Consider the following 21,184-nt stretch of genomic DNA (forward strand, 5'->3'; position numbering starts at 1 on the left):
GTAGGTTGAGATGCATCACATGATGTTTTCTTTTTACATTTATGGGTATTACAGAGTCCTTTCTTTTTCCACAAGGGGCAGTAGCTGTGCCATTCGATTTGAAGGACAAAGAGTTGATCACAAAGGGGTAGCATTCAGGATATATACACAAAAGAGTATAGAACCAAATTATATGATGTAATTGACCACTGTTTCTATTAAATTCTCCTGTACACAATGTTCACAAGTTCATGTATTAAGTGCATTTTATTGTGTCACTTGTGTTTACTCCTTTTTTAATGCAAGTTTACAGCTACTCAGAGTTCCTAATTGTAGACTCAACTATCTTAACCTACCGATGATCTAATTTGTGGCATTATTACCTTAAGAAAATATTTCCATTTAATTTCCTTTATATATAGGGGTATAAGTTCTTACCAAATGTACTCAAATATACAATTATTGAAAAAAAAGCAAATATTTTCAACACGAACATGGTTTTAAACGGGTCTTTGCGCCATTTGGCGCAACTGGTCATCTAGTAGTAATAAAATTGCAATTGATACAATCTTGTTATATAAAGAACCCTTTTTGCTTCACAAATAAAGAAAGTAATCACGTGGAAGTAATGCTTCCAAACACAAATCATGCTTCCTAATCTATAGTTCCCAACTATGCTCCATCCAACCTTGTCCGAGCTTGACGACCTTCATTTCTCCCACAAATTTGCGGGTGTCAACTCCGGCGAGCGTCGATGCCATTGAAGGGCCAACGATCTCGACCAGTGGCCACCGAGTGTGCCATGCTAGTTTGCTTCCAAACAGATCTCACGTTGCGGACCGTGCCTAGTATTGATCATCATGTTATGCTCACTGTCGGCAAGGCGTGTTCTTCCGCTGCTGTCGACCCTGCAAAAATTAAAAAATGAGTTGTTTGAATTGAATTCAAACTCAACGCCTACAAAACATTACGAAGCATGTAAATGAAGCAAGCTGGACATGGTGAAACATATGAAGCAAACCATAGTCGGTAAAGAACTAAAGCCATGTATGTATGAGGCGAATTGTACGTCGGGAAGAAACACAAACATAATACGTACCAAGCATGGAAATTTGGAAGCATATATACTCATACAATATCAAAATAGTATCTGCATGGACACAACAAATTCAGCAAAAAAGAACATCCAAAGGGGCCTGAGCTGATTCTTACGGCTTCTGGTCCTCCCTACACCTATTGATCCTTCGGGTTGCATGGTAAGGCAACCACACCAGTGGCCACCCCAGTTGGAGATGGGCACCGCGGCACGTGCGGAAGGGTGACGCTCCGGCGCGGCGGATGGGAAAGAAGTGGCCGTGTTGCTCGACAACGATGAGTGGAGAAGGCATGTGCATGCAAGGCCTGGGGTGAAGTGGATCTAGGAGGTGCGTGGGTTGGCAGCGAGGAAATCGGGAAGGATATGGGGAGCTTAATTAGGGAGAAGTTACGTACGGGATTTGTGGGTATTTATTTCCTATCCATGGGGTTCACAATATGTGACCGCCAGATCTCAATTGAATCGAGGACCGTCTACTAGTCTAACACTGGCTTCCTTATCAGCCTACAGATAGGATGTGTTTTCTTTTATCTATAAAGCGGGGCAAAAGCCTATTTCGAGAGAATGTGCAACAAATCAATCCTAATTTCAGCATCCAACGTCGAGCTAGCGACAAAACCATATCGGTCCAAGTATTCACATTTTATCCCAACAAATGTGTATACATACACAACTAAATCTACGGAACAATTAAGCGCAAACTTGAACTGTTTTCTGACAGAGCATCTTCAGAAGCTAAACACGGGGTTCGCAGAGTAGCCGGCGGCCAACGTCGAAGGACACGAAGGCGTCGATGCAGGCGTACCGGATCTGCTCCCTTGACAGGTGCGGCGCGGCCCACTTGCTCATTATCACCTTCTTCGGCTTCTCGATGAGAGTGTTCATCACCTCTCGCGCTAGGGTCTTGAGCCCTGCCTGCCGGAGCTCTGGCCGGCCGAGCACAACCGCCGCGACCTGAGGCAGGTCCATCGTGTGGGCCACCTCAAGGTTACAGTCGTCGTGCAGCCGCTTGACGTCGCCACCCACGCCGACGGCGACGAAGCAGAAGTCAGGGTTGGCGAGGAAGGCCGCGAGCTCGGCAGGGATGTAGTCGGCGTGGAAAATCTGGTAGACAAGGCAGCGGTCGCCGACGCAGAGCTGGAGGACGGCGATCTGGTACCGGGGCTTCCCGCCGGTCACGGAGATTTGGTGCCACTCCGTATCGAGGCCGACGATGAGGCAATGGTGGTGCTCTTGGACCTTGTTGAGGCAATTGTGGTCATGGATCTCTTTGCAGAATAGTTCCTGGAGCTCCCGGAGAAAGAGCAAGACATCACAGGCGGACGACGTAACGGTGGTCCGGATCACGGTGCCGTCGTCCATGACAATGTCCGCGGCCACCCTTGAGCCACGGGGTGCCACTGGTTGATCGCCTGATTGACGCGGTGCATGGTACGTGATTGCCATCGGAGGAGGTGGGTCCTGGGCTCCTGGCTTTGGGTGTTATTACTCAGTCGTTGCGCCGGCGCATATATAGGGCAAGACTTTTCGTTTCTCGAATCAGATATAGAGCAAGCCCGCACATATAATAGTATATGCTGCGAGTCCAAGCGTGGGCTGAAATGAACTCTGGCTCGTGCTCTGAGTCCGAGTAGGTTTCGGTGGTCTACGCGCTGTGCTTAATGAGCACTGTCGGCAACTCTAACCTATCCCCTATAAAAGTCCATAAGGGAGTAGTTTTACTTCCTTACCACGCACCTAGCCCATCCTTTAAAAAATTTAGTGGAGTAAAAATTTCTCCACCTCCCTATTTCCACTAAAATTTTCCTAAATTTACTCCATCTCGCCGCAGTCGAGTAACATTGGCACCTCCCCCCCCCCCACCCACCCCCCGCGCGCGCTGCACTGTCTCCCGTCGGCGCAGCCGCCGCTGCCAATGACCGCCGGACCGGCCGGAATGGATAGCCCGGCCCCTTCCCTCACCCCGCCGGCCACTGCGCCGGCTTTTCGCTGCTGGAAACCACCCACGCGTAGCCGCCGCCGAAGAAGGAGAGTTTGGGTATGAAGAAGACCCACCGCGTCCAAGCTCCTCCTCCAACCGCTCCAATGGTCTTCGGGGTGGCCACCGCCTCTCCGGCAACGGCACGCCGCCCTCCCGCTGCACCTATCGGAGGCAAATGGGCTCGAAAGCCGACGGCGGCGGCGGTGGTGCTCGCGGAGGCGGCCGCGAAGAAGAAGATGAAGAAAGCCAAAGCGGCGCCTTGTCCTACGCCAACGCCTTTTGCTGCACCTCCGGCAGCCCCTATGGCGACTGCTCCGGCTAGAGCGGCGGCCGCAGCCGGCAACAAGAATCGCGGCCACCAAGTGCTCGATGAAATGCCAACAATGTAAAAATAAAAACCTCGCATCGTGTCGGTATCCGATAGTGATTGTTGGTGATCAGTAATGATTGTTAATTGTGTTTGCTTTGATATTGTAGTGCGGAGATGAACACAGCCAAATTCCTTGCATCGTTGGAGTCCTCGGCCGCCATTGGCCTTGATGAGCTCAATTATGACTTGTTTTGGGATCATTTGGCCACCCAAGACATGGAGGATGAGGAGGTCGAGGAGCAGGTGGCCGAGCAGGAGGTGGCCAAGGAGGAGAAGGAGGTTGTGGATGTGACCGATGAAAGCACCAAGGTCCCAAGGTGCCACACCGAAAACTACAACCAAAAGGAGGACATTGCGCTTTGCGACGCTTGGTGCGCCATCTCCATGGATGCCACGATCGGAATGGATCAAACCAAGACCATGTTTTGGGACAGGATTAACGACCACCACAACAACTCCGTGGACGTGCGATCAAGCCGTACACAAGGTTCTCTTGGGTATCGTTGGAGCACCATTCATGACCAATGCAACCAATGGTTCGGTTTCATCAACCAAGTGAATCATGCTCCACCGAGTGGTGTGCAAGTGGCGGAGTATGGCCCCTACATCCAAGAGCTATTCAAGCATTGGAACACCAAGTTCGGCCACAAGCCCTTCACTTTGCATCATTGCTACAAAGAGCTATGCAGGAACGAGAAGTGGATCCAAAGAATTACGGAGACCACTCCAAAGAGGTCAAGGTTGAGCATATCCGTTGAGGAGGACGACGAGGCTGATGAAGATGCGAACAATAGACTGGAAGGAAACAAGATTGCAACGGAAAAAAAAAAGAAATGCATTCGGTGGCACTTACAAGGAAGAACTTGTGGCAATAATCGAGACCAAGAAGATGTTGGCGGCTGAACGCAAAGAGGAGAAGATAAAACTTTATGTTATGACGGTTATGCTATGCATGTTTTAATTTGAATGTTTTTAAGATATGTATAGTGTAGTGTTTGAAGATGGTGCGGCTAGGACACAAAATGGAGACAATTTTGTTTTTACTCCACAACTTTTAGGGGATCGGCTGGGTGTAGCCAATGTTAGTGAAGTAAAATTTTACTCCACTAACTTTACTCTGCCGTTTACACCCTTAAGTTTTAGGGGATCATTAGAGTTGCCCTAATGTGTTAGAAGTATAATTGTGTTAATGTAGACATATAAGAAGTAGAGATATTCAGTATAATATTTAAACATGCAACAACTTATCTTGTACTTCAAGTCAATATACCCACACGACCCTCAAAATCGATTGAAAATCGATGCAAGTTTATCCGACACACGGCCGGGGGGCGCCCACGCGCGCCACGGCAGACTCCGCGGAGACTCCGGTCTACACAAACAGGTGACAGCGAGGGCGTGTCCGTTGGATTTTTGCTAGTACGCCTTTGGCCCAAAGCCCAACTAGAATCTGAAATTCTCATGGCCCATTCAGGTTGTGTGTGGTGTGAGTGAGACTAATGTTTAGTCCCATACTGCTAGGTGAGTGGGAGCTGCACCACTTTATAAGGTGAGTCTTCTAGCACTTGTATGAGCATGAGAAGAGGAGACCTACATGTGCGCTCCTCCTCCTCGCTCTCCTCGCCACGCCACACCGTGTCTTTGGGGAGCGCACTCGCGCGGCTGCTGGCAGCGACGACTTCACCAACGACGACTTCTTCCCCAACCTCGGCAACCTCTTCATCAACAACATGGGCGACAACATCAACACCGACGGTTCTGCTCCCACTGCACTGTATGTGATTCTGTCCTCCTTATTTGAGATCGTACTAGAATTCCTATTTCTAGTTTGTGCCTTAGATTCGATCTATTCATCTACTTTGCTAGTCCATGTGATCATTCCCTGTTATTGTGGTCATGATTTATTTACTGTTTATTCGGATTAAATCTCGTACTAATTTGCTCATATATTCAACAATCCAAAAACCTGATTATAGACAATTTACTCCGGGTAGTTTTGCCGCGCATTTGAAGCCGCCTACCTTCAAGGGGTTGCAATATAAGAGGTGCTGAACAAGAGAAATTTACTGGTTTCAGACCATGTACTGCTATGACGCCACTAAGGGCAACCCTGAGGCGATCTTAATCCTGCACAATAGTAAGCTTTTGAGAATATTGATACCCTCTTCAAGGGTGCCCCTCTGAGTGTTCTTGATGATCTCATTGTGGATTCGTATATGCCATTGACAACGACAAGGACATGTGGGTTGTGCTCGAGGCCAAGTTTGGGGCCTCGGACGCTGGCAACGAGTTGTACGCCATGGAGCAATTATATGAACAAGATGACTGATGAGTGCTTTGTTGTTCAATACGCTCATGAGATACAGTCGCTTGCAAAAGAACTTGAGTACTTCAAGTGTGTGTTGTCGGACAAATTGGTGCTGGAGGCATCATTGCCAAGTTTCCACCTTTGTGGAGCAATTCTACTACTTCCCTGAAACACAAGAGACAGTAGTTTTCCATTTCGGATCTCACTGGCACTCTTGATGTTGAAGAGAAGGCGGGAACAAAAGACACGCATACTGGAGTTGCTGAGGGAGCTTCTATTGCCCACATGGTACAGAAGAAGAACTTTCAGCCCAACAAGCCCAGAAACAACATTAACAAATCTCACAGCAAAGGCAAGTTTGATGCAAAGAACAAGCCTTCACATTCTACCAACTTTAAGAAGAATTCTCATAAGAAGGGGAAGGGACTATGCCATGTATGCGATGATCCTTATCACTAGCCTCCGAGATGTCCTAACCGCTTTGAGGAACGCGAACTTGAGAAGAGTGGCAAGTCCGCTAATGTTGTCATCGATGATACTGATATGAAGGAATCTGGGTGCGGTATTTTTCCTACCATCCTTTTAGTATGTCATTCTCCTAATTGGTTGATAGACACTGGTGCCAATGTACATGTTTGTGATGATGCTTCCATGTTTTCTTCTTATCAGGTCACGTGGACTTCTCCCGTGCTGATGGTGAACGGGTCACATGCTACTGTACGAGGTGTCGGTATGGTTGATCTGAAGTTTACTTCAGGGAAGATCGTGCGCCTGAAAAATGTTCATCATGTGCCCTCCGTCAATAAGAATCTCGTCAGTGGTTTCCGTTTATGTCGAGATGGCTTTAAGTTGGTTTTTTATTCCAATAAAGTTGTAGTATCCAAGTATGGAAAATTTGTTGGAAAAGGCTATGAGTGCGGATACTTGTTCTGCTTGTCTTTGTCAAAAATTTGCACTAAAGATACTAATAATGTTTGCCACGATAATGAGTCTAATATTTGGCATTCACGACTTTGTCATATTAACTTTGATTGCATGACGCGGCTAGCCAATATGAGTTTAATTCCAAAGTTCACTACCGTCAAGGGCTCCAAGTGCCAAGTATGTGTGCAAGATAAACAACCTCGCAACTCCCATAAGACTGCAAAGCCAAGAGACTTGGCGCCACTAGAGCTTATACATTCTAATCTTTGTGAAATGAATGGCATGTTGACAAAAGGTGGAAAGAAATACTTCATGACGTTGATTGATGACTACACTAGATATTGTTATGTGTATCTTCTGAGGCTTTAAATTTCTTCAAAAACTATAAAGCTGAAGAATAGAACCAACTTGATTGAAAAATTAAACGACTTAGGTCTGATCGTAGTGGAGAGTATTTTTTCAATGAATTTGATTTGTTTTGTGCGGAACATGGTATAATTCATGAGAGGATGCCTCCCTACTCAAATCAGTAAAATGGAGTGACCGAAAGAAAGAACTAAACTCTAGCTGATTTGGTTAACGTCATGTTACACACATCGGGTCTCTCCAAGGCATGGTGGGGAGGTGCTAATGCATGTCATGTCCTAAACCGAGTTCCGCAAAGCATAAGACCATGACTCCTGAGGAATGGGAGAGGAAAAGGTTGAAACTCTCTTACCTACGTACTTGGGGTTGTTTGGCGAAAGTCAATATACCAATTCCCAAGAAGCGCAAGCTTGGACCAAAAACCATGTTGTGTTCTTCTAGTCTATGTTTTTCATAGCATTGGCTATAGATTTTTGATAATAAAATCTGAGGTATCCGACATGCATGTTGGTACAATTATGGAGTCGAATGATGTGACTTTCTTTGAGGACATATTTCCTATGAAGGATATGTCGACTTCATCAAATCAGGAGATACCTACTCTATCTAGTCAGGAATTAGTTGTATTTTGTGAACCCACCATTGCGTGGAACACGTTGAGAATCCTGTGGAGGATGAAAATGAAACCCCTGTAAGGAGTAAGAGACAGAGGGCTTCAAAATCCTTTGGTGATGATTTCATTGTGTACCTCATGGATGACACATACATGACTATTTCAGAAGCATATGCATCTTCTGATGCTGACTACTGGTAGGAAGCTGTCCGTGGCGAGATGGATTCCATCTTAGCTAACGGAACCTGAGAAAACATTGATCATCCTTACGGGTGTAAACCTGTAGGATGTAAGTGGGTGTTCAAAAAAAAGCTCAGACTGGATGGTATAATTGAAAGTACAAGGCAAGACTTGTGGCCAAGGGTTATACCCAGAAAGAAGGTGAAGACTGCTTTGATACTTACTCACCTGTGGCTAGACTGGCCACTATTCGGGTGCTACTATCAGTAGCTGCCTCACACGGTCTTCTCGTTCATCAAATTGATGTTAAGACGGCTTTCCTCAATGGAGAGTTGAACGAGGAAATTTATATGGCCTTAAACAAGCTCCTAAGTAGTGGCATGAGAAGTTTGAAAGAACCCCGAGTGAGGCTAATCCTTCGTGAACGGAAGCCACGGTGGCATAGACAAGGTTGCCTCTTCATGGAACCTTTGTGGGTGGAGCCCTCAGTGGACTCGCGCAACCGTTACCCTATGTGGGCTGAAGTCTTCATCAACATGGACGTATGATAGCACCACCTATCGGAACCATGCCAAAAATCACCGTGTCTTCATTGTGTTTGATTTCTCCAATCCCTCCTTTACGTTCATATGCAAAGTCTTTACTTTCCACTGCATACTATCTAGACTTGCATGTGTAGGGTGTTGCTTGACTTGTGTGAATTGCCAAAACTTGCCAAGAACTAAAATTGGGAAAAGGCTAGCTTTTATTTGGTCAACTAGTCTAATCACCCCTCCTCTAGACCTACTTATGATCCTATAACGTGTCATCAACGACGGGATGAACCATGCCATCCACGACAACATGATTGCAGCGACACTTCATCACTATAATGGCGACCCTTACATGGCCACAGTCCTGGCAAAACTATTGTGTGCTCAACCGGTTTCCTTTGGTCCTGGCAAAACTAGTGGTATCATCGCACACGGCACCCTCTAACACCCGCAAGGTGCATCGTCCACGACTGCAACTTCGTCATCTACAACATAGCGCATTTCTTGCGCCTCCGGCTTTGTGCGGCTTCATCATCCACGACGACTACAACATCGATCACGACTACCTCAACCATGGCTACTGCATGATTGGCTACCTCGACACCGAGATAGAATATTTAAACATACGATGACGTATCTTGTACTCCAAGTCTCACCCCGCTTTGTAATCTATATATACCCATACAAGGGTCAGACCAATACTTCATAACAATTTAGCCATCCTATAATTTCTACATAATGTACATATACTAGAATAAAACACATGCCTTGATGTGCCGCTCTTCTTTGTGGGATTTGTCATTTTTTGTTTATTGTTGGATGACAATTGATCTTTGCCGGATCTTCTTTGTGGGCTTCAGTTTTATTGAGTTGGGTGCATTTCTCTAGTTTGGTAACTTGGGTCTTTGTTTTCATGAATAAAGAAGTGTTGTTGGACCTACCTTTTTCTATTTATTGGTGGCCGACGGTTGATCTTTGCTAGGCCTGTTTCCAAGGTATGTTTTTATCGAGCAAGGTGTATTTCTCTGACTTAGCATCTTCGGTATTTCTCCATGAAATTTGTTGAGGAGTGGAGGATGATGTACCTACATAATGCATGATAATATCCAAGTGTATGGAATATTGTGGCACTTTTCAAAGTGGACATGGTAAGTATGAAGTGTCAAACCCGAAAGCGGATAAAGGGAGTATTCGTATTCTCTCGGGTTCTATCGACCACTAACACAACCCTACGTATACATAACGTTTGCTTTACTTGAAAACAAGAAATAAAACTAGAAGTACTTTGCGGGTATAAAAGGATAACTTTGCAAGAAAGTAAAGAACTTATAAATAGGAGTTAATTTTTGTAAAGTAAAGAAACAAGAAAGTAAAAGATAGCAAGTGTGGAGTAGCAGTGATAGGAGGTGTGAAATTGTCCCTAGGCAATTGACTATGACACTAGACGATAATCATCACTAAAATTTTACACGTGCGAGAGACCTCTGTTAACATATTATCCGTACTTGGACCCATACATACTTATGATTGAAATCCTTAGCAAGCATCCGCAAATACAAATGATTCATTAAGTTAAAACCCAACCACGCGGAGGAGTCTACCCTGCGTGAGCCCTTGCCGTCGCGGGCCTTGATGACCCACAAGTATAGGGGATCACAATATATTCATCCCAAATTTATTGATTCGACACAAGGGTAGTCAAAGTATATTTATAAGTCTTATCAGTTGAGTTGTCAATTCAACCACCCCTAGATAGATATCTTGCTTGACACAATTTATTAGTAGCAAAGTGATATGATAGCAGTAGTAATGAAGTAGTAATAGTAACGGTATTGCAGTAAAGTAATAGATTGCAACAGTATTAATTATAAAGAGAGCAACAATAATGAAAAAGTGTGGGCATGGAAGTAGATAAATGGGTGTTGAATGGATAAGATCAATTGTGCAATAGTCATAACATATAACAATAGCAAACTGACTTCAATTCATCAATCATATGTAGGCATGTATTTCGGATGTAGTTGTACGTGCTTGCGATAAAAACTTGTACAATATCTTTTGTCTCACCCTCCTGTTTCAGCGGGATCTTCATGGAAATTCAGGGTAATTAAGGTGCTCCTTTAAATAGAGAACCAGATCAAAACATTAATAATCATTGAATACATGTAAGCCTCAAGGTAAAGCCATCCCCATTGATATCCTAATTATTGTCACCTTGTGTCTCGGGTCAGAACAATAACATTAACAGGTGCATACAACTTGCATGTACGATTTAAAACTCAAATATATTCACGAAAACATAAAGGATTCGGGTCTGAAATCATGGCACTCGGTCCCTAGTGTCAAGCATTAAGCATAACAGAGTCATAGCAACATCAATCCCATAATATAATGGATAATAGGCATCAAGCCCTAACAAATCTGACATTTATTACATAAGAAATCTTGTCCAATTCACATCTACGTCCATGTGCCTACATGGGAATTACTCAACATGGGTGAAAGCATCATGAGATGGCTAGAAATATCCCTCTCCAAAGCCCAAAACCGACTCCAAATCAGATCTTCGAAGGAAGAACAGAAGTGACGCCGACTCTGTATCGTAAAAAGCGTCAGGGATTTTCTATGATTTTTTCGGAGATGTATGAAATTTTATAGCAAGAGGAGGCTGGTGGAGGAGCAATGGGCCTCCATATGAGCACCCCACGCGGCCATGGGGGTAGTGGCACGTGGTCAAACCGTGTAGACCTGGTGACCCTCCTCTGGTCCATTTGCGGCCCTTCAATCTTCTAATTTTTCAAAAATAATTCTCGAAAATTCTCATCCAATTTGAAGCACTTTTATTTCTGCAAAAAATAACACCATGACAATTCTGCATAGAAAATAACATCCAACTTGGGAACATCGACATTACCGCTTGGCACTTGGGAGCGCTCAACCAAGGCGTGATGGATCAACATTACCACTTGTGGCACTTGGAGTGTGAAATGGCTGTACGGACGACAGTTGCCGGCCGTACCGTGGACGATTGGAGGATTCAACGGTGTTGTTCACTTTTGCTCCATGCATCGACGCCCTGATGCGCTTCATCGTCTGCAAATCGTCCAAAACTCGTCGGCTGTGTAGCAGCATTCGTTGGAGTGCTCGACCAAGGAGTGATGGATCAACATGTCCGAAAGCAACGTCCAGCATAAACGCACAATGGCCTCCTTGATTATGCTTGTGAGTTGGACCATATGGAACCAAAGAAATGCAAGGGTCTTCCACTCTACATCGCCTCCTTGATTATGCTTGTGAGTTGGACCATATGGAATGAAAGAAATGCAAGGGTCTTTCACTCTACATCGCCAATAATCCTTCTCGAGACCATTAACAAAGAGGCGAAACATTGAGTCACCACGGGTGCAAAACATTTGGGTCTAATCATGTCAGGAGAGTAGTGGCTTTTTTTGGTTGGTTTCCATTGGAATTGTAATCGGAACACTCTATTTCTGCTACAGCTGGCGGAAGGCACGCGAGCACCCGCCGTGTCATCCGTGCGACACGTGTCCCGCAACAAGTTTCTGCTACAGTGAGTTTCTGCAGCAGGATCTTTGTTGCAAAAAACTATAATGAGACCTCGGTTGCAAAAAATTAAATTGCAACAAGATCTTTGTTGCAAAAAAAATTGTACAAGGCCTCTGTTGCAAAAGAAAAATCTGCAACTAAACCTATGTTGCAAAATTTTCTGCAACATAACGTGTGTTGCAGAAATTTCCCGCAACACCGCATGTGTTGCAATGATAGCAGATGACTCTCGCCGCTCAATCAGTCATATCCCACGGCTCGCAAAGCGGCGGATCATTTAAAAAGATCTCTCGACTGACACATAGCAGTGCCCGCTTCCAATCAACCGGCCGATCTTTCTCGTTGCATCCATCGCTCGCGCGACCGTCAGATCACGACCCATTGGTCCACTGGATCATGAGAGCACGCGACTCGCATGAAGACTTGGTGCACGTGCCTGGGCCCTACTACCTGGGCCAACCCTATTCATTGCAAATAGATTCCGCAACATCAAAATGTTGCAAAACTTGCTCCCGCAACATCACCTACGTTGCATGAATGTGAAGGCAAAAAAAAATCTGTAACATTACCTTTGTTGCATAAAAGTGGAGACAATTTTTCCGATAACATCACCATAGTAAAGTTTTCTACAACAATACCATTGTTGCAAAAGTTACATCACGTCTCCGCACAAAGTCTCTGTTTCAGCAACAACCAACTTGTTGCAATTCATGAAGTATAACACTTCCAAGTGGTTTGCAACAAAGTCATCGTTGCAGAGGGACGAGTGTAACAACTAACTTGTTGCAATTTTGTGACGCTAACCTGGAGAGATGAGATCTAACGGCGTGGGAGGTGGTCGATCTTTCCCGAACTTCAACCGGCGACCACGTAGCACGGCCTTTGTTTCTGCAACACCGCACTTGTTACAGAAGGAAGGTGGGGAACATGGATGGTACATTGGACGGCCAGCAGCGTCCATCCAACGGCCAGCCAGGCGGCGGATGTTTTTAACTAATCTACCGGCTGACGCGTAGCGCAGCCCTTAATTAATGCATAAGGCAAATCTTTTGCATCCATTTCAAAATAAAAATACAAAATAACTGTAGAACCTCGCCTGAGCAGTAGAGCACATCTTTGGGACAAGTGCATTCTGTCAACACAGTTTCCTGATGTTCAACACAAACCTGACAAGTTCCATCTTCGTCAATGAAGATAGATCTTTGCCAGGTCTCTTCGATATGCCAGCTTCTTAAACTGTAACATGCTCCCACACAAACTATGCACAGCCTTCTAACTGGAGGCACGATTCAGTTTTCTGGTAGGCTTCCAGTTCGAGGCTCGATGCTTGTCACCGCACAGAACTCAAGTTCTGAAAATCGGCTGCATACTGCTCATCAAGCTGAATACTTGCCAAGCCTCTCAAATGCCCCGGCCAAAACATCTCCCTGAAATCTGAAGCGAGGCATCTGAAACATGTCATCAGCTTCTGGACCAAGAACGTCTGGTGTACAAGACCATTATCACAAAAAGGATCGCTTGGTTTCGTAAATGTACAAAGACCAACAACATACTTCAATATTAACAGGATCGCCTAGAGCAATTTAATCACTATTGGAGCAGATTAATCATGCATAACTTTGCAACACCAAATACAATAGCCATGCTTATCGCAAGCTTTATTAGGAGAGAGAATCAGGAAATCTGGAATTGCCTTACTTCACTAGTCTAACGAGTTTGCCGAATCGATTCCACTAGACGCATGGTAGCCGAGATCTGAGGCCACAGTGCCTGCTCTACAGGTCAAATTCTGAACCAGTACTACTTGTGAAACATAGTAATTTTACTTGGTGGGTCTGGGTCGTAGAAGAAAAGAAAGAATAATGAAGCAACTAAAGTGTGTTAACAATGCTATATATACAGATCATTTAGGGAATATTTATGTTTTCCTCAAAAAAAGGGGGGCTATCTAAAGCTAGAAGCCATCATTCCTACCTAAGCTGTGACTGCAAATTGTAACAAATGGAATACTCTTGATATGTAAATCCTGCATGGACTACTAATTGGTGATTCTTCTAGTTGTGTTGTGACTAGTGGATTCATTTCAATTTCTTCCTTAAAAATGCAGAATTTCATCACCTATCTTAGCTTCAAAGGAAGTCTATCAGTGGGACTAAATTATCACAAAAGGTTGACAAAACATGCATAAATTTAAGCTTCATGTAGTGTAATCCAGAATAAGGACTGTAACTGCTGTAGATTGATGATTCGAGCTGCAAAAATAACTACTAAATCATTGGTTCCTCCAGCCATAGTGTAAAAAAATTCCATTGGGCATAACTGCATAACAATCATATTTGGAAAGAACATAATATAAACAAGATTGCAGAGGATATCAGAACATTTCTACCTGGCTCAAGGATGAAACCTGACTACAAGTTGACTAAAACCTCACATGGCATGCCCTACTACACATCATGAGGGACCTTGCACCCCAAGCACGAGCTAATATCAAGGCATGGGCAATTGCTCCCATTCTCCACCAATAGTTTCATCCGGGAACTGCATGCCCTGTTTGGATCACGGTGCCCTGAGACGCCTCATAGGCTACGGGCCGCTCGTGGAGAAGTGTTCGTTTGCTAGATGACACAACCAAGCACAATCACAAAATTCGACACTAGATTAGGGTTCCACAAAAGGGAGCAAACAAGCTCTAACAATGTTCAGGGGACACAAAATATGATTGATTGATGCTTCCAACATGTCATACATTTGTTCACAGGAATCTACTTTCTTATTTCTGAATATACAGTGCCTAGCATCTTTTAGCATACTGCAAAATTGCAAGGATACTAGACAGGCTTGCTAAATTCCCCCAAACTGCATACTGAGTCAGGGCATAAACCAGATTGGTGGGGAGCCCTCTGAAGTAAATTTTCGCGGAAAGCGCCGCACACTACGCGCCCTATTTAGTGTTTTGCGACCATAAACACCCATGTCAGTACTGGAATACTTACTCCCACTGCTTAACGCCAAGGATATGTCGAAGCTAGTATCGTCCAAGTAATAGATGCTACCCAGTTGGAGCCTATTGAACTGAGAGACCTCAACAGCCCTAGAGCAGCCTCGACCAAGCAAGAGCACCCGACCAGGAAGCGAGTGGAGCTCCACCCAAGAAGCTTCAGAGCCCCCAGCGGGAGCAACCGCAAGGTTCATCTCAAAGATTCTGAACCCATGCTTGCCACGCCTGGCAAGCCGCAGGACCATTAGCAATTTCCCGCGGGACTCCACCAGATAGCGGGACACTGTGCGCGACTTGCGCCTGAGATTATCCGGCCTGTAATCAGCGCGCTTCTGGATCTGGTAGGAGGAACGGGACATCACCAGAGAGGCACCCTCGACGCTGTTGGGCGTGTACACCACGATGTCCTCTGTATTTGACAGGACATGGAAACCTTGCTTCAGCCCATTCTCGTAATAGATGATGTCCTGGATCACGTCCAGAGCGACCGCGACACCGCAGGTGATCCAGTGCCCGTTCATTCCAGGCCGCCAGAAGGCGATGTTGGAGGCGCTGGAGACATGTGCGGCGGCAAGGCAGTCCTCTGCTGAGGGTGACCCCGAGAAGGTGATGGTGCGGATGACCATGTGGTGCTCGCAGGCGGTGTTCGCCTGGGGAGCGAGCGGGTGCGCAGTCCTGAGCCTGTCGGGGAGAAGAACCGTCGCGCCAGAGAGGAGGTTGACGGCCGCATACCCTCGCCACTGCTCGAATGCTAGAGCGACCCAACCGCCATCATGGGAGCCACATAAGCGCGCGCCGCGGATGCTCTCCGGGAGGCGTAGGCGGCGTTTGGCCCCCGAGTGGAGGCTGAAGAAGGAGGGCTTGTCGGGGGACGGTAGAAGGAGCCATGGGAGCTGGCGCGGCGCCGGCGGGGTGCCAACAGCCCGCGCCACAGAGCGCCACGCGCGGCAGACGGCAGCGAAGCAGACACGGTCGGCGAGGCAGGCCAGGTCGAGGAAGATGACGCCAAGAAGCTCGGGCGGGACGCCGTCCGACCACTCACGGCGAGGCCTTCGAGCACGGGGCATGGTGTGGGATTTGGGGGCAGCCGTCTTTGACACGGGGTTAACGCTGCAACGCGCCGGAAAAACAAATCTGGAGTCAGACTCTTGTTCAAGCACCGGGTGCTAGGTAGGGTTGACCCCTATGACCAGGCTAGATGCGCCCCTACCCGTGCGGCGTGGAAGACGAGCGACCGGTGCGTCGTGGATGACGAGCACCAGGCGCCGTGTGCCGGGGAGGAGAGGGAGGAGCACGGCCCGAGCTGCAAGATCCAGGCGCGAGGTTGCCGGATCTGCGGGCTCCGGATCTCTGGAGGCCGGATGAGGACGAGAAGGATACGGCGGCAGCGGCGGCGGCGCCGCCGTACGCGCCCCTGCTCCTGGGTTTTTCTCGAAGAAGTTAGGTGAGATGGGGGAGAGAGAACTGACTAGTGGGTCGCTCGGTAGGTTTTTCAGGACACGAAACAAACAGGCCCAGGCAATTCTCACGGAGGCTCCCAGGGCACAGGTGTGATGCTGCGAGGATATTATCCACACACACATTTTGGCTACACAAATTCACTTTTGGCACGCTACGCTCCGCCGACGGATAGCTAGAAAACATCCACCACCTTGCTGACCGTTGGATGGACGCGAGGATGTCTATCTGATTAACCCACTCACAAACGCCACCTTCCATTTGCAACAAAGGCAGTGTTGCGAAACAAGTTCTGGTATTATAATGGTCATGTTAATAATTAGCCATTGTAGATGCCTCTGATAGTTTTGGTTAGCGGTAATCCTTATTTTATATTTTGAAGAATGGACAGAGTTTTATTGAGAAATGAAAGACACGTATTACTCCACTCTAAAATAAAAGAGGCACTTTTTGAATCATCTTTCATAGTGTTTGCGAAGTTCAAAGTGAATGGCCTTCCAAATAGAAAAACTCCGGGTCCTCTCCCTCCCCCTTCCTGTCTCGCCGCCGCCGGCGAAGCCGGGTGTGCACCAATGAGGGCGGCGGCAGGGCGTCTCTTTGGGCAACCTCCACCTTCTCCTTCCCTCCTCTTTAGGGCGTGGCGGTGCGCACCAGATCTGCGAGGCCCGGCGGCGCTCCACGGCGGGCGACGGGCGGGGCTCGGAGGCGGCGTGGATGCCCAGGTGTGCGGTGGGGAGGATGCGGTGTCGGCCGGGCTAGCGTGCCGGATCTGGGCGCCATGAGCCTGCGGGCTGCTGTCGTGGTCTTCCTCGCCGCGGGTGGTGCAGCACCCGCTGCTCATGGCGGGTGTGGCGATGGTGGATGGAGCCCCCGGCGGTCTCCCGGTGGTGGCGTCGATCCGTGTGGTGGCGGGGTTGGCGGGCGGAGGTGTGGCCGGTGGTTGCGTGTTCCAGCGGACCTACGGCTTGGTCCCGGTGGGCGGCGCGTGTTTGGGCAACGGCCCCGCGTGGTGGCTGCTCTGGTCATGGGCTACGGCGGCGGCAGGAGGTATGGTGGCCTCCCTGCTGCTTGGTGTCTACACGGCAGCTCGGCGGTTCCGGCTGGCTTCTCCGCCGGCGTCGGCTCGTTTGAAGGTGGACTGTTTCAGCCTTTGTCCCCTTTCCTCGGCGTCCGGGCGCTACTTTCGTCGAAGGGTGGGCTCTCCCCCAGTTGTGGTTCATCACTCATCCCGCACCCAGCAGCAGGACCGAACTCGTCTCACGCCCGATAGCAGGACCGGGCTCGTCTCATGCCCGGCAGCAGGACCATGCTCGTCTCGCACCCAGCGACAGGACCGAGCTCGTCTCGCACCCGGCGCCGAGGACAGGTTGATGGAGGCCAGTTTTGGCCGGCCTTTTGGGTCTCGGCACTGGAGGCCGCCCAGGGGTGCGAAAGGCAGGTCCTTTCCGCTCGTATCTTTGGTTGGGGCAGCGGCAGGGCTCGGGTGAGGTGGTGTCATGGTCTTGGATGCCGGGGCGGCGGCCCTAGTGGTGGATCCGTGGTGCTCATGGGCAGAGCCCGTGGCTTGGTGCTGCCCGGTGCCACGACCGTGTGGGCGGCATGGTAGCCGGGATGTGGCGTGCGGTGGCGATGAGTTTGGGCGGGGTGAAAACCTGATCTATCTTTGGATGGACCGGCGGCGGCGAAGCTCGTTCCCTTCTTGAAGGCGCCCTCGCGGCTCTCATTGCCCGTCGTGGTGCTCCAGGGGAAACTCTGATCCTCGGATCAGGCGGTGGCGGCGCTCCGGTGTCGTTTCCTTCCTGAAGGCGCTACCTTGAAGCCCACGGCTCGTCAGATGTGGCTTCACTTCTACGCGATGACGTGTTCACGGCGGTAGCCCCCGACTGCTTTTGTAGTGCTAGGGATGATGTTGTTGCGCTCAGCGCCTATGTATCTTGCCTTGTGTGTGTGAGTGTGTTGTGGGGGTGTGCGTTTGTATGGGATGCCGTTTATCATTGCTTTGTATATAAAGCGGGCAGTGGCGAATCTACTAGGGGGGCTTTAACAGGCTTAAGCCCCCCCTCCAGCCTTGCAAAATAGTTTTTACTACTAGTTTAAGTGCCCAATGCAGTCATTTGTCACTCAAAAACTACATATATTCACATGGCACAGGCAGCCCAGCCCACCCTCCATTTTCTCTATAGATTCGACACTGAAAGCAGGGCGAAAGCCTTTTTCAGCAATAGAAAAACTTGTACTGCTCTCCCTTTCATCCAAGTGAAAAGACCGTGCTTCTGCCAATTTCTTGGGAAAAAGAAAACAATTCATAAAATGTGCAAATATTAAGATCTAAGGAACTTGCAAGTTTATATTCCCGAGGAATAGTATGAAAACCATGGAATGACTGAAAGGAAAAATACAGACACTATGTTTGAATGGACCAGTTACATAATAGCCCAAATGCAACTATAAGGAGTTGCACTAATAAAAATCATAACACAAACTCATTAAAGTGTTCCACATGTACCGGTCTGTCTATAATGCAAGATGCTTAGAGATGTTATTAGAAAAATAAACTTATTTTTTATAAGTGCCAGCGCCTATTTGTAAAGCAGGGGTGTTTATTTAGGCACTCTGCTATAGAAATAAGCACCGGTGTTTACAAAATAATTTATTTTTATAAGAACCTCTTCAAGCACTTTCTATTGTAAGATTCTAGAAATATAAACCTTTCGTCGAAATCCGGAGCAACAGTTTACATAGAAAGCAACCTCATCAGACAAAAAAACATTCATACATATCCAGCATGGCTTTCGCAATAAATAAATAAATCTGCATGGACCCACCAAATAGATCAGGCACTAATCTTCCAGCCATCTCACAATCATCGTGGCACAAGTCCACAACAGCACACAATGAGCAGGCCAAACCAAGCTGATGATCATACCAAATCGACAACACACCCCTAAAAAAAACAGATCGACGACACAATTACTCTATAATTCAAGCAGCTCACACAACCACTCTCTCCGTCACCGATATGTGAGGAAGTAGATAGCCATCACCTCAGCCTGCAAGCCCACCAAAGCTGCTTGTCACAACCTCTTTGCTCTAGCTGTCGTCACCAGTACAAACCACAGGAAATTCTTTTGCAACACACCACTCATAGGGTAGCAAGTCACAGACTACTCCGGGAACACTTCGGCATGAACAACCATCCGAAACAAGTAGGGTCAATAGTTCAGCATTTATGTTGTAACATTTAGCAAAAAAATGAATCATAGACCCAAAAAGTGCTCTCTGAACCTCACAGGATGGACACAAATAAATAAGGGCACCTACAGAAACTATTGCGGAACAACGGGCGTGTAACCAGCTCAAGCTCAATGACCACCCGAGACAAAAACCAAGTTCAGCAGCCGGGGCCCGCAGCTTGCTCAGTAGAAAATAAATAGGACCCTAGAGCTCTCACCCTTCATACATGTCCACACCTGATGACCCAAGGTACAGACCACAGAAGGAAGTAGAATGACCAGCACATGAGCTTCAGCAGGGTACTGATATATACCTGGCTATATCGTATTACAGAGGGGAACAGAGCAGAACAGTGAGAGGAGCAGAAACTAGAAAGGACCGCAAGGGCCGGTGGCTGTAGTTATTTGTTCGCGCCACAATATACATAGCATTCTGTTCTTATTAGTTAAATATTTGATATAAGATTCTCAAGATAGGAGTAATCATACACTAGGACAAACAAGTATAGAGTCATTTTCTTCTCAATTCATCAGACTCGGAAGAATGGTAAATTATAACTAAGAACTTGAACTAAGAAGAACGGGAGAATATGTTGGAAATCATCACAAGCACAATATATTTATTTCATACAGCATAAATGAATAAAGATGATTTCAATGAAAGATCGTGTTTGGCAGAGGGTACAGATGGAATGAGAATGAATTGACAAAACATTCCTACAAAATGAATTACTAACCAGATTCAATCACTAAACAGTGAAGAGTTGGCCTAAGGGTGATCCTGGCAGCTATTTTTCAATACAAGGAATCATCATGCTAGTGTATTCTTCTGACCGTAGTAAGTGATAAGAGTAATTTCTGACATTTATACTGAAGTCTGGACCAGTAGCTTAGTTAATCAAAAAATTGTAACTGACAATGTGGTATAAGTGGGCATCAGATATCAAATTATGATGCCAAATGCTAAACAGACCAAAATTCTATCTACGAAACTCTATGAACTGATAGCTGTCAAACTTCAGAGCAAATGACCTATTGGAAATCTGAAACATCCCATCAGTGATAACCCAAAGCAGCATGGACCTGAAGCACATAACTAAAAATAGTTGGCACTCCACCAAAAAAACATAGTTGAGCAGAATACACAAAACAATATCGATCAGCACAAAAGGAATAATGCTCATGTCGTCAATTGCAAATTGTGGTATAAGCAACAAATACCAAATTATGATACCAAATGCTAGGCAGATCAAAAAATTATAATGGCAACTTTAGAACAAAGGAGCTATTGAAAGTTTGGAACATCCGATCGGTGATAACTGAAAGCATCGCCGATACTAACACAGAAGTAGAAATAGTTGTAGTCCACTAAAAATGCATAATTGGACATAATATTTCGCAGAACAGTTTAGATCGGCACAAAAGGCTCTATGCTCATGGCACCTAGTTGAAGCCACAATCTTTTCCCTGCTCTGAAGTTAATCCTCAACACCACCAATGTCTACTTCTTCCAGCAGAGAATCAGCAACTTCAAATAGAGTGTCATAATACGCACTACAATTTTGGAACATCGGG

At 46.7% G+C, this 21,184-nt stretch overlaps 2 protein-coding genes across 2 annotated transcripts; both read right to left on the reverse strand.

The window, feature by feature from the left end:
• Nucleotides 1-477: 477 nt before the first annotated feature.
• On the reverse strand, nt 478-2,521 carry LOC109785568 (uncharacterized). Its single transcript, XM_020344162.2, has 2 exons — nt 1,881-2,521; nt 478-887 (listed from the first exon to the last, which is right to left on the reverse strand). Exons 1-2 carry the CDS (start codon nt 2,519-2,521, stop codon nt 785-787), a joined length of 744 nt encoding a protein of 247 aa, XP_020199751.2. The 3' UTR covers nt 478-784.
• A 12,097-nt stretch (nt 2,522-14,618) lies between these two features.
• Nucleotides 14,619-16,460, reverse strand: LOC109785569 (uncharacterized). The gene is made up of 2 exons (XM_020344163.4): nt 16,129-16,460; nt 14,619-16,028 (listed from the first exon to the last, which is right to left on the reverse strand). The coding sequence occupies exon 2, from the start codon at nt 15,983-15,985 to the stop codon at nt 14,789-14,791; it is 1,197 nt and encodes a 398-aa protein (XP_020199752.1). The 5' UTR covers nt 15,986-16,028; nt 16,129-16,460; the 3' UTR covers nt 14,619-14,788.
• Nucleotides 16,461-21,184: the final 4,724 nt, after the last annotated feature.

This window comes from Aegilops tauschii, chromosome 3 (assembly GCF_002575655.3).
Source record: "Aegilops tauschii subsp. strangulata cultivar AL8/78 chromosome 3, Aet v6.0, whole genome shotgun sequence".
In the NCBI taxonomy this organism is placed as follows: Eukaryota; Viridiplantae; Streptophyta; class Magnoliopsida; order Poales; family Poaceae; genus Aegilops; species Aegilops tauschii.

Coding starts and splice junctions, on each gene's coding strand:
- LOC109785569 (XM_020344163.4), bottom strand. CDS start 15,985: ATGCCCCGTGCTCGAAGGCCTCGCCGTGAGTGGTCGGACGGCGTCCCG.
- LOC109785568 (XM_020344162.2), bottom strand. CDS start 2,521: ATGGCAATCACGTACCATGCACCGCGTCAATCAGGCGATCAACCAGTG. Junction 888..1,880: donor CTGTCAAGGGAGCAGATCCG/GTACGCCTGCAT, acceptor TAATTTTTGCAG/GGTCGACAGCAGCGGAAGAA.